Here is a 10,897-nt window from a genome sequence, read left to right as displayed (position 1 = left end):
AAATCATTAGCAATGCAAAGTCATGGTGCTCTGATACTCTTGTTCACAGTCAAAGACTGGAAAAAAAAAATCTGATCTGGTGATGCTAACTTAAATGTTTCTGGATGCACTTTATTTGCAAGCAGAGCTAAGGTAAGTTCATTTTATTGATGGCTTTGTTCCTACATCATGTGGCTGCGCGGATGGACAGTTTAAATAGTTTCTTTTCAGCGTGTTCATTTATTCTGTGCTCATTGGCAGATCATGCTTAGCTGTTAATGTCACTTCACACTATATTCACAAGATATGATTAGGATAAAAAAGAAAATGAGACTCTTTTCCAAACATGTTCTTTTTGAGAGTTCGTCCGAGAAGTGATGATCAGACAACATTATTTATTTGCAGACCTTGTTAGTTATTTCTATCTGCCTGATCAGTGAATTGTGTGAAAACCTTCTAAGCTAAGAAGCAGAAGAGTCCTTCTGTGTAACTTATCAACGTCCTTTAGGAGCACAAATGATTTTCCTGCCGGTGAGTGGAGACTATCCAAGAGTCTGTTAATCCAGCTACAGTTGCTCATTTTGCATGCAACACCATGGCTACTGGTGAAAGCATGTCACATGACACATGGTGCCAGACCTCAGTATTGCACTCTTAAGTGGGCTGCCAGCTGCAGAGGGGGGCAGAGAGGCTTTTTTCCTTCTCTGGACTCACATCCATGCCAAACCAGCGGGTCAACATTGTCCTCCACGCTGCCTCCTATGCCTCTTACACCTCCAGCTGAGCCCGGTAACAACTCCAACATTTACTCTAGACTCAGACATAACAGAGCAATCAGTAATGATCAACACCAAGGGGATCAAACATGCTACAATTTAAGACTAAGAAGAATCATAGGCGTAAAAAAGAAAAAGCTGTGATGTACTCATTACTATTAATTTACCAAGTCCAGCCAAAGTGTGGCTGCACCATGTGTTCTGATTTAAGTCAAGTGTGCAGGTTGCTATTATTTAAAGTGAATAAGTAAGACAGTATTGTGTTTATTAAGTTTTAAGTTTGCTGTTGAAAAGTGAAACTGAAAGTCTCCTTTGTGTCTGACTTTGACATTCAGGAGAACTTTTAGAGAGTTATATTTCCTGCCTTTTTAATCTAAAGTATTTTTTTCTTGTTCTAAGTTTGATGCATAGATCATTTTCATGTGCATAATCTTTTACATAATATTTCCTGATGATTTTCAAGCAATAGTTTTAACTTAAGTGTCACTCTAACACCTTCAGAAAGAGCTGATGCATGATGATGTGTGCAAATTGTTTTCTCATAATCCATATATATTCAGTTTTATGTCACAGAAGGCAATAAGTACAAACAATCCTCACAACAGAAACTGGAGGGAGATTTTCTGCTTTTAGAAAAAAAAAAAGCGCTTTTTCACTCAGAAAATTAACCGAATGATCAACAAATCAATTATTTCGTGAAGCTGCTGTTGTGAAGTTTACTTGTACTGAAGGGCCAGTAATTTTGTGCCTGTTATGTCACAAGATGGGATTTGTTAGTGATTTTTTTATAAAGCAAATTTTTAAGTATTTTTAGGAACTTCAAGGGAATTTTGGTTAAACATGCAAGAGTCCTGCAAGTCCTGAGGAGTTAATGTGATGAAGTAATTTATACATCAGGGCAAAGGGAGGATATACTGAACAGAAACACAGGGGGACTGATCCCGGGTAAATTTGCATCGGTCAACTCTCCAGAGTATAGCCTTACACACGGGATTTACTGTACATCATTTGCATTGCTTCACTTGCTAATTTTTGGTTCTACTTTTTTGGAAACAAATTGTCCAAGTGAGAGCTTGGCAGACCTTTTTTTAAGATTTAAGAAGCCTTCATTTTTGCCGAATGGCTACATGCGAAGAAGACAGTCTTATTTGAATGTCTAATCTCAAACAGTAAGAATTATCATAAGATCAGATCAGAGAAACTCTTGTCATAGCAGCATACATATAATAGACAACAAAGCAATAACATAAAAAAGCAGAGAAATATAAAAATGAATATAAAAAAGAGATGATTTTTATCTTTTTTTATCATTTTATGGTTTGTTTTACATTATTGTGTTGATTTGCAGTAAAATTATTTTACAATAAAAAAAATTTAATTACAAAAAAATGATATCATATGATTTTTGTGTTTGTTTGTTTTCAGACCCGGAACCAAAGATGAACTGGGCATCATTTTATGCTGTCATTAGCGGTGTGAACCGCCACTCCACCGGCATCGGTCGAATCTGGCTCTCCGTGCTCTTCATTTTCCGCATCCTGGTCCTCGTGGTTGCAGCCGAGAGCGTGTGGGGCGACGAGAAGTCTGGCTTCACCTGCAACACGCAGCAGCCGGGTTGCAACAGTGTCTGCTACGACCACTTCTTCCCCATCTCCCACATTCGACTCTGGGCACTCCAGCTCATCCTGGTCTCCACTCCTGCCCTGCTGGTAGCCATGCACGTTGCCCATCGGCGTCATGTTGACAAGAGGCTCTACAAACTGTCGGGCCGGTCCAACCCGAAAGACCTGGAGCAGATAAAAACACAGAAGATGAAAATCACTGGGGCCCTGTGGTGGACATACGTCATCAGCCTTTTGTTCCGTATCATCTTTGAGGTCACTTTTATGTATGTGTTTTATATGATCTACCCTGGTTACAAGATGATCCGGCTGGTGAAGTGTGACTCCTACCCTTGTCCCAACACGGTGGACTGCTTTGTGTCGAGACCCACAGAGAAGACTGTCTTCACCGTGTTCATGTTGGCTGTGTCAGGTGTTTGTATTCTACTCAACATTGCCGAGGTGGTCTTCTTGGTGGGGAAGGCTTGCAGCAAGCATTTGCACAATGCTGGAGACTCGACTATGGGGGCTTGGATCCAACAAAAGCTTTGCTCATTCTAACAAAATGCACAGCAGCACAAAGGAGACATATAGTCAAAGGAGCTTGCAAAGAAAAGCGTCTGGACTTCTTTAAGTTGCTTGAAGACGTTTCACCTCTCATCCGAGAAGCTTCTTCAGTTCTGAACTGAACTGAAGAAGTTCAGCTTCTTCAGTTCTGAACTGAAGAAGCTTCTCGGATGAGAGGTGAAACGTCTTCAAGCAACTTAAAGAAGTCCAGACGCTTTTCTTTGCAAGCTCCTTTGACTACGATGACCTGGATGACTGAGAACCTTCACAGACAAAGGAGACATATAAGTGACCATTTAGGTAACAACTACTGATTAAACTTGTGAGGTTTATATCATGGCGATGCTTCACCGGTTCAAATGCAGAAAGCCAGCAGTTCATGTTTCGACAAACATTTCTAGTTATAATGGATAGCTTGGTGTTTGTCTGACTGCAGATCAGTTAAAAACACTTAATAAACCAATATTTCCACTGACCACATTACAGCCTTCAGCTATCATGGATTTGTTTTAATCTTTATCTTGAAATGAAACTATAAAAGCTGCCCAAAGTCATAGCAAAACTTCCAGTTGGTTGAGAAAAGTGTATTGTGGGCATGGTCATTAATAATATTTTGTTATTTATGTGACACATAATCACAAACACTGATGTGAGTGAAATTATACTAATACATGCATGTAGTAAACATGTTGCATTTCATATGTATTGAATGGGGCAGTCACATTATTTGAATTGGCGGTTCAATACTTTCACTTGGAAAGACAGTAATAGAAAAAAAACTTGAATTGCATTTTTTTGTGTGAAGCTTTCTTAACATGGTGATATTTCTATTTAAATGTATTTATTTTGAAAGTGGAATGTTTCTATGTTGTCCATACACAACAGAATAAAATCAACCAGACTTTAAACTAACTGTGCTGTTTTTACCTACTCGGTTAAAGGGGATTTGTTCTGACACATAACAGATTGAAAGCTGTTTAAGCGTACTCTGGCAGGACTTCCTGGCTCTGTGGAAAGGTGATAGAATAAACGACCAGCGGGCGGTGGTTAACGATAGGTACAAATAAAGCTGAGGCCACAGAGGTGCCGGTGTCAGAAATGTGACTGAGGGAAACAAAATATGTGAACGAAACATCCTCACGCATTTCACCCCATCAACTCCACCGTGTGTGAGATCTTCAAAGTCACCTGCGAAGAACTGTCTCAGGTGTTATTGGTGTTGGTGTTATCAGTGGACCCACCATATAGGAGTTTCAGTGTGTGGATACCCCCATAGACAGCTGAACCTGCTGTCCCAGAAAAATGAGGTTGTTTCTCTTTTTATGGAAACCATCACCACACATTATTCAGGAAGGCAAATTAATTTACAGTAAAATGGCTTTAAGTGTGCTTATTTTGCAGATGGCCTTCCGCAAAACACCCCAAGTGAAAGTGATTTTAATCCAGTATGTCTTTTTTCACAGTGTTATTTTGTGATGAGTAATTGTACTTGTGTACAGGTAAATAAACTTCTGTTGTCTTTTCTGATGCTTTAATAGAGGGACCTTAAGTCTAAATAGCATAATTAGGTTAGTACACCATCCTCTGTATGCAGGCATCATTTTTTCAGGTATTACTCCATGCAGTCTTCCTCCGTGTAGCACTGAGGGATGGCTCTGTGCCATCTAAAGCTCATCCACGTCAGATCACCATAAAAGTGGCAACAAAACCACTCCCTTCACCATGAATTATATTTAGAGCACAGTGGTATGTAGGCTTAACCTGCATCCTCACTGGACTCCTCAGCTGCCACTCAGTTCAACAGAAACACCTCTTGACAGCGAGGATTTTAGACTTTTCTTCTCACAGGAATGTTTTCATCTGTGCTGAGACAAGACAAGGGGTTTAGCTGTGGTGGCTTGTTGAGGACTGGGCATTGATAAGGTCAGAGTAGGAGGGAGGGCACCAAGCAGAATCCCAGAGAAAACTGCCTGAGAGAAGTTTATCTTTGGTGCTGCAGTTTCCTCAGCAGCTCAGGAGAACATGGCCTCGCTGTGAAGTGAAGAGGTCAAGTGACTGAAAGAAATGAACTTTATCAGGTAGGTCTTTCTTAATCTTTCTGGGATGTTACTATTGCTTCGCTAGCAGAATTATTATGAAGAAAAAATATGAAAGGAATTTTGAACAGAGTGAAAGAACTCCACATTCAGCTGTGGTAAAAGAAGTTGATCCATGTGACCATGTGACCATATGGATTTAAATTTTTTGATTTGTTTTTTGATTTTTTTAAAATAATCACTCAGGACATTTTTAAGTATTTTTTTCAAGTTTATTTCTTTTCTAAACCGTAACAAATATGATATGAGATCTAAACTAGACACCTAATTCTGGAGTCGGAGTACTGTGTCACAAGATCAGCGTCAATCCTGAGAGTCTCACCCAGGCCGCTCCGGGGCTATCTCTCAAACACAACCATCTGTGTCCCTGCACTTTTTATCAGATCGTTCTGACAAACATTTATGAGTACAAACGGGTGAATTCATGATCAGCATTCTCTGGGAAAGTTGAACGTGGGATTTCTCAAGACCAATACTAAATGGATTCATCATACTATATGAATTAACTACATATCTAAACAGTAAAGCAATCAAACAGTTTACACTGAATGTGTGTTTTGTTTTGTTTTAAAATTAAATGTGTTTAAAATGTAAAAACCTTGAGATGAATCAGTGACATTAAAACTGCACTTGACTGATTTTATGTCGTGTTCTCACATTTAAATGTGTGGCACACTCCTCGTCAGAATTTTTAAAACGGTTCATTAAAAAAAGTCTGAACTGCACTAATAGCAATGTTATCAGTTAGTTATCCAACATGGTATTGTATACTGCAAAGTACAAGTATGACAACATAGGGGAATTTTAGATTTACATACAAATCAGACTCATGTACCCTTGACCCTGTGCTATGGTGGATTATTGTGCTATACACAATAACATGAAAAGGAAAGTTCTGATAGGACTCTATGTAGTCCTGCAAAAAACTAAATGCACCTTCCCTATTTCCACAGGAACTGAGAAGGTAAATAGCAGCTAGATACTACTAATAATACGTCTTTAAATGAATAACTAATTAAATAATCATCAGCAAGTGGGACCACCTCTGTAAAAGTAGAGGTTTTGGTAGTTTTAACACAGTGCCACACTTCCCTGCATGCCCAGGTGTCAAATGTGAAATTTTATGATATTTCATTTAGAAAAGGACCAAACTTGCTTGAAAGGAAAAAGCCTTTCTGCAAAGAACCTGGCAGCATGCCTTAGGTTTGCAAAGTTGCATCTTTGCAAACCTAAGCAAAACCCCTTATACCAGTTGTCAAGCAGTGGTGGAGGGGTGATGATTTGTGCTTATTTAGCAGCCACAGCCTCTGAGATCCTTGTAGGCACTGAGATGACCATGAACTCCTCTGTATACCAAAATATTCTAGTGTCAAACGCGAGGTCATCTGCCTGACAGCTAAAGCTTAGCTGAAATTGGCTCATGTAACAGGACGATGGCAGTCATTCACAAATGTGCATGGAAACGTTCTTACCCTGAGCAAAAAACAAGTGTGCACTCAAAATCTCTATCAGAGTTATGAAACGTTGGCAATGGAATATTTTGTTCTTACCCCCATGGATATGTTCTGAACCAACAGGGCTTATGCAGTCTCCATATTATCTGCATACTGCCATGCTCCCATTTCTCTACACAGAAAAATATGTTTACCTGAAGGTAAATTAAAGAAAGTGGAGACAATACATATTTCCTCATATAGAGATTTAGAATTCTGATTAACATATAAACTATTGTATGAACAAAACAAGCTGGTGGGAACGTTTCCTGAGCCTTATTCTAATTTTGCATGTGCAAATATGACAGCTAACAATCACCTTATAAAAGTCCAGTCAGTCAATCAACTAATTTGTAAATATCATCATCATTTCATTTACTAAAGCTTATCACGTTGTTTTTATGGTAATAAGTGGTGATATGGTATGGTAATAAGTTACTTGACAGGTTAAGTCTGCCATATTACTTAGTTTATTCAAATAAAACATTTCCCCCTCTACTTACAGGCCTTTCTTCTGGTTTTGCCAATAAAGCTGAGGGGACAGTTGTAAGACGGTATGGCTGACTGGAACTTGTTAGGGAAGCTGCTGGAAAGTGCTCAGGAACACTCCACTGTAGTGGGTAAAGTCTGGCTGACAGTGCTGTTCATCTTCCGCATCCTGGTGCTGGGGGCTGCTGCTGAGAAGGTGTGGGGCGACGAGCAGTCCAGCTTCACGTGCGACACCAAGCAGCCGGGTTGTCAGAACGTCTGCTATGACACGACCTTCCCCATTTCTCACATCCGCTTCTGGGTGATGCAGATCATCTTTGTCTCCACGCCCACTCTCATTTATCTTGGTCATATCCTTCATTTGGTCCGCATGGAGGAGAAGGAGAAGCAGAAACAAAAGGAGCTTGAAGACCAGCAGCAAGTATTCTGCCATAAGGACAAAAAGCCCTCAGTTAAAGACAAACAGGGCCACGCACGTTTACAAGGTGTGCTACTGCGGACCTATGTCTTCAACATTATTTTTAAGACCCTGTTTGAAGTTGCGTTTATTGTAGCTCAGTATTTTCTATATGGGTTTGAGCTCAAGGCCATGTACACCTGCGACCGCTGGCCTTGCCCAAACATGGTGAACTGCTACATCTCCCGCCCCACTGAGAAGACAATCTTCATCCTTTTCATGCTGGCTGTGGCCTGCGTCTCACTGCTGCTCAACCTGGTGGAAATGTACCATCTAGGTTTTACAAAGTGCCACCAGGGTCTTCGTTGCAGGAGTTCAAAAGCCGCACGTGAAGGTTCCAAAGCCCTGAGTGAGCCGGTCATGCCCTTTGTCCCAAACTATAACTACTTTGGAGGTCATTCTGCTGTGCCTGAACTTTTCCCTACAGACTCAAAGTACAGCATGCCAGAGCCAAACTCTGCTTACAGCCCCTACAACAGCAAGGTGGCCTACAAGCAGAACAGAGATAATATGGCCGTGGAGAGGAAAGGCAAAGCGGAAGAAATTGATACAAAGGGGAGAAAAATCTCCAGTCCTGTCCTTGAGATGTCCATCGAAAATCAGCGCAGAAACAGTCAGTCAAGCAAGCACAGCAACTTCAAGAGCAGGATGGATGACCTGAAGATCTAAGAATCTACTGAATATTAATGCAAGAAGACTCAGGAAAAACTGGAGACACCAACATGTAATAATATGTAAAATATGAGTGTGAAAGACGTTAGAAGAAAAATGAGGTAAACACAAAGCAGATAAAAGGCTAGAAGCCAAGATTTAAGAGCACTCAGGGAGACACGCTGGAGGCAGAGCATGTGTAAAGTATTGAGATTATCATGTGAAAAATAATCAAGTCAAGTCAAGTCAACTTTATTTGTCAATTCTGCCTAATAACAGCAGGCTTCAGTGAAAACATCTTACTTCTACTTAACTTCAACTGGAGGTTGAAGCCATTTCTTAGATCAGATAATCTCCTTATGTTAGTAACAAGGAAGCTCATAAGAAAAGAGCAAGTGTTTAGAAAGCTGGTTTAACCTCATGACACTATTTTACTTTGTTTCCACTCTGAGTCTGACAGATACATGACCAGGGGTCCGTTCTTCGTACCTCGCTTACATCCAAGATCAAATGACAAATCCAAGATCAAATCATCGCGCTAACTTTGAGCTCGCTATTCCGGTTCTCCGAACACACCTGTTGTTGACGATTAGTATAGCTGGATGAAGTAATGTGAGATCACTGGGTGGCTTAACAGGGGCTACGCATCGATAGTAGAAACATTGATCGGCAACCCTTTGATTGGTCGGCGAAAATGTCGGAGGAGCGCGCTCGGTATTATTCGGCAGCAGAGCAAGAACTCTTGATTGAGGGATTTCAGGAGTTTCAGAGTTTAATTAAAACGCAAGGGAACACTGCAAAGGCTGCAAAAGCAAGGAGAGAGGGCTGGCAGAAAGTTGCTGACAAATTAAACTAGTAAGTAATTTAATAATAATAATAATAATAATAATAATAATGGATTGGATTTATATAGCGCTTTACAATGCCACTATTCATTCACTCTCACATTCACACACTCGTGGAAGCAGCTACGGTTGTAGCCACAGCTGCCCTGGGGCAGACTGACTGAAGCGAGGCTGCCATATCGCGCCATCGGCCCCTCTGGCCATCACCAGTAGGCGGTAGGGTAACTGTATTATATTATATTATATTACATTATATCCTCTTTCACATTAGAGCCACAACAGGACCCACTAGAACATGGGAACAAGTAAAAGTGAAATATAAGAATATTCTACAGAATGGTAATATTTATCACTTATATTGCTTTTAGTCTCTTGAAAAGAGAGCCTGAAATAATCTGTTTGTTTGTTTATAACAGCAACCAAGAAAAGGGCAGAGCAAAAAAAGACAGGTGGTGGTCCTGCACCCCCTCGTCAACAAGTTGGTTAAGTAAATAATACTCACGGGAAAATCGATATCTCTCTATGAGCACACTGTCGCACTGAGATAAAGGATCCTGTCTATCCCGCAATATACGCGGAATTCTGAGGACTCTCCTTATCAATCTTGCACCTTCCGCAATGGGCTGCTCGCGTATACGGACAGGACATGGCTGCGACAGACTTCCCAAATCCACCTTCGCTTTTATAGCCGTGGTCTCTCATCTTGATTACACGAAGTAATTTACTATTACTACTCTGAAATATGAATTACATCTGAAATAATCAAATACATGAAATAGAATGATTAATAGTACATTTCCCTTTTTTAAGGAAATGACCTGTATGTATCTGTATGGAATCAATAAAAGGATCAAATACTGCATTATCTTTAGTTACATTGATAATATTTATTTATGGTAAAACAGTGGTAAAATATCGCTGTTGCTTTCGTATAAATGAAGCGGACATACCTGAGTGGCCGCGATCTAATCCTGTTTACATAAAGTAAGCCTGCTCCCGAGCAGGTTTACGCTTACGGATCTGTTGCTATGACAGCAAGTCCCGGATGAGCTTCGGGGAACCGAATGATCCAGGATCACGCGAAATCGTCAACAATCAAATCCAGCTAACTTACTTAGCGAGGTACGAAGAACGGACCCCAGGTAACTCAAAACTTTTTGTTTACAGCTGTATTACTTAAATGAGTACTGTGAGATGAGAATAGAAGATAAAATAAGCTATACTGGACTAATAAAAATGTTTTACTGAAAGAAACTGTGGTTTTTCCCATGTTATTGATTGTTGCTTTTATTGCTTAAATTACTGCAAAAATATTTGCTTATTGATGAGGATTTAATACAGAAAGTACTTATGCTGGGATACAGGCTTCCTTGTATTGTATTTGTGATGTACTTTGATTAAAAGCCCCAAAACAAACAAGTGTTTTTTCAAAATCCCTGTTTCAGAATATCAGATGTACTCAAGGATCAAAGTGGGATTTCTATGTTTCTTTTAGCATAGTGCTTCTGGGTTAATTAGTGCTCGTTTTGTCTGGAAATGTATTTGTACTCTACTATCGTAATTAACTTTACTTGGGTGGCTGTATCTCAGGAGGTAGAGCAGGTCACCTACTGATTGGAAGGTTGGTGGTTTGATCCTTGGCTCCTCCAGTCTGCATGTCAAGTATCCTTGGGCAAGATACTAACCCCAACTTGCTCTCCGATGCATCCATCGGAGTGTGAATGTGTGTGAATGTAGTTAGATAGCACTAAGTATAGATAAAGTGCTTGTGAGAATGGGTGTGATTGGGTGAATGTGGCATATTGTATAGAGCGCTTTGAGTACTATACTTTGAGAGTAGAAAAGCGCTATATAAGAATCAGTCCACTTACCATTTATTTCATATTTTACTATTGAGAAGCACTTTGGTGTACCTCTGGTCTTTAAATGTGCTATACAAATAA

The 10,897-nt window shown here is 40.1% G+C and overlaps 2 protein-coding genes across 4 annotated transcripts; both read left to right on the top strand.

Annotated features, from left to right (window-relative positions):
• Positions 1-3,010, top strand: gjb1a (gap junction protein beta 1a). 2 transcript variants are annotated; one of them, XM_085288444.1, is made up of 2 exons: positions 1-132; positions 2,181-3,010. In XM_085288444.1, exon 2 carries the CDS (start codon positions 2,195-2,197, stop codon positions 2,915-2,917), a length of 723 nt encoding a protein of 240 aa, XP_085144570.1. In that variant the 5' UTR covers positions 1-132; positions 2,181-2,194; the 3' UTR covers positions 2,918-3,010. The 2 variants fall into 2 exon arrangements, with proteins under 2 accessions (XP_085144570.1, XP_085144568.1); XM_085288442.1 differs by lacking the exon at positions 1-132 and adding an exon at positions 671-768.
• A 1,741-nt stretch (positions 3,011-4,751) lies between these two features.
• On the top strand, positions 4,752-10,501 carry gja2 (gap junction protein, alpha 2). Of its 2 annotated transcripts, XR_014894093.1 has the most exons (3): positions 4,752-5,001; positions 7,018-9,927; positions 9,959-10,501. XR_014894093.1 is itself a non-coding variant. In XM_085288441.1 (2 exons), the coding sequence occupies exon 2, from the start codon at positions 7,069-7,071 to the stop codon at positions 8,125-8,127; it is 1,059 nt and encodes a 352-aa protein (XP_085144567.1). In that variant the 5' UTR covers positions 4,752-5,001; positions 7,018-7,068; the 3' UTR covers positions 8,128-10,501. The 2 variants fall into 2 exon arrangements, 1 of the variants encoding a protein (XP_085144567.1); XM_085288441.1 differs by having other exon boundaries at positions 7,018-10,501.
• Positions 10,502-10,897: the final 396 nt, after the last annotated feature.

The sequence above is a fragment of the Mchenga conophoros genome, linkage group LG10 (assembly GCF_057382185.1).
Source record: "Mchenga conophoros isolate Kocher_MC1m ecotype Shallow Benthic linkage group LG10, M_conophoros_male_GT1.1, whole genome shotgun sequence".
In the NCBI taxonomy this organism is placed as follows: Eukaryota; Metazoa; Chordata; class Actinopteri; order Cichliformes; family Cichlidae; genus Mchenga; species Mchenga conophoros.
This window is presented reverse-complemented; position numbering and strand designations above follow the sequence as displayed.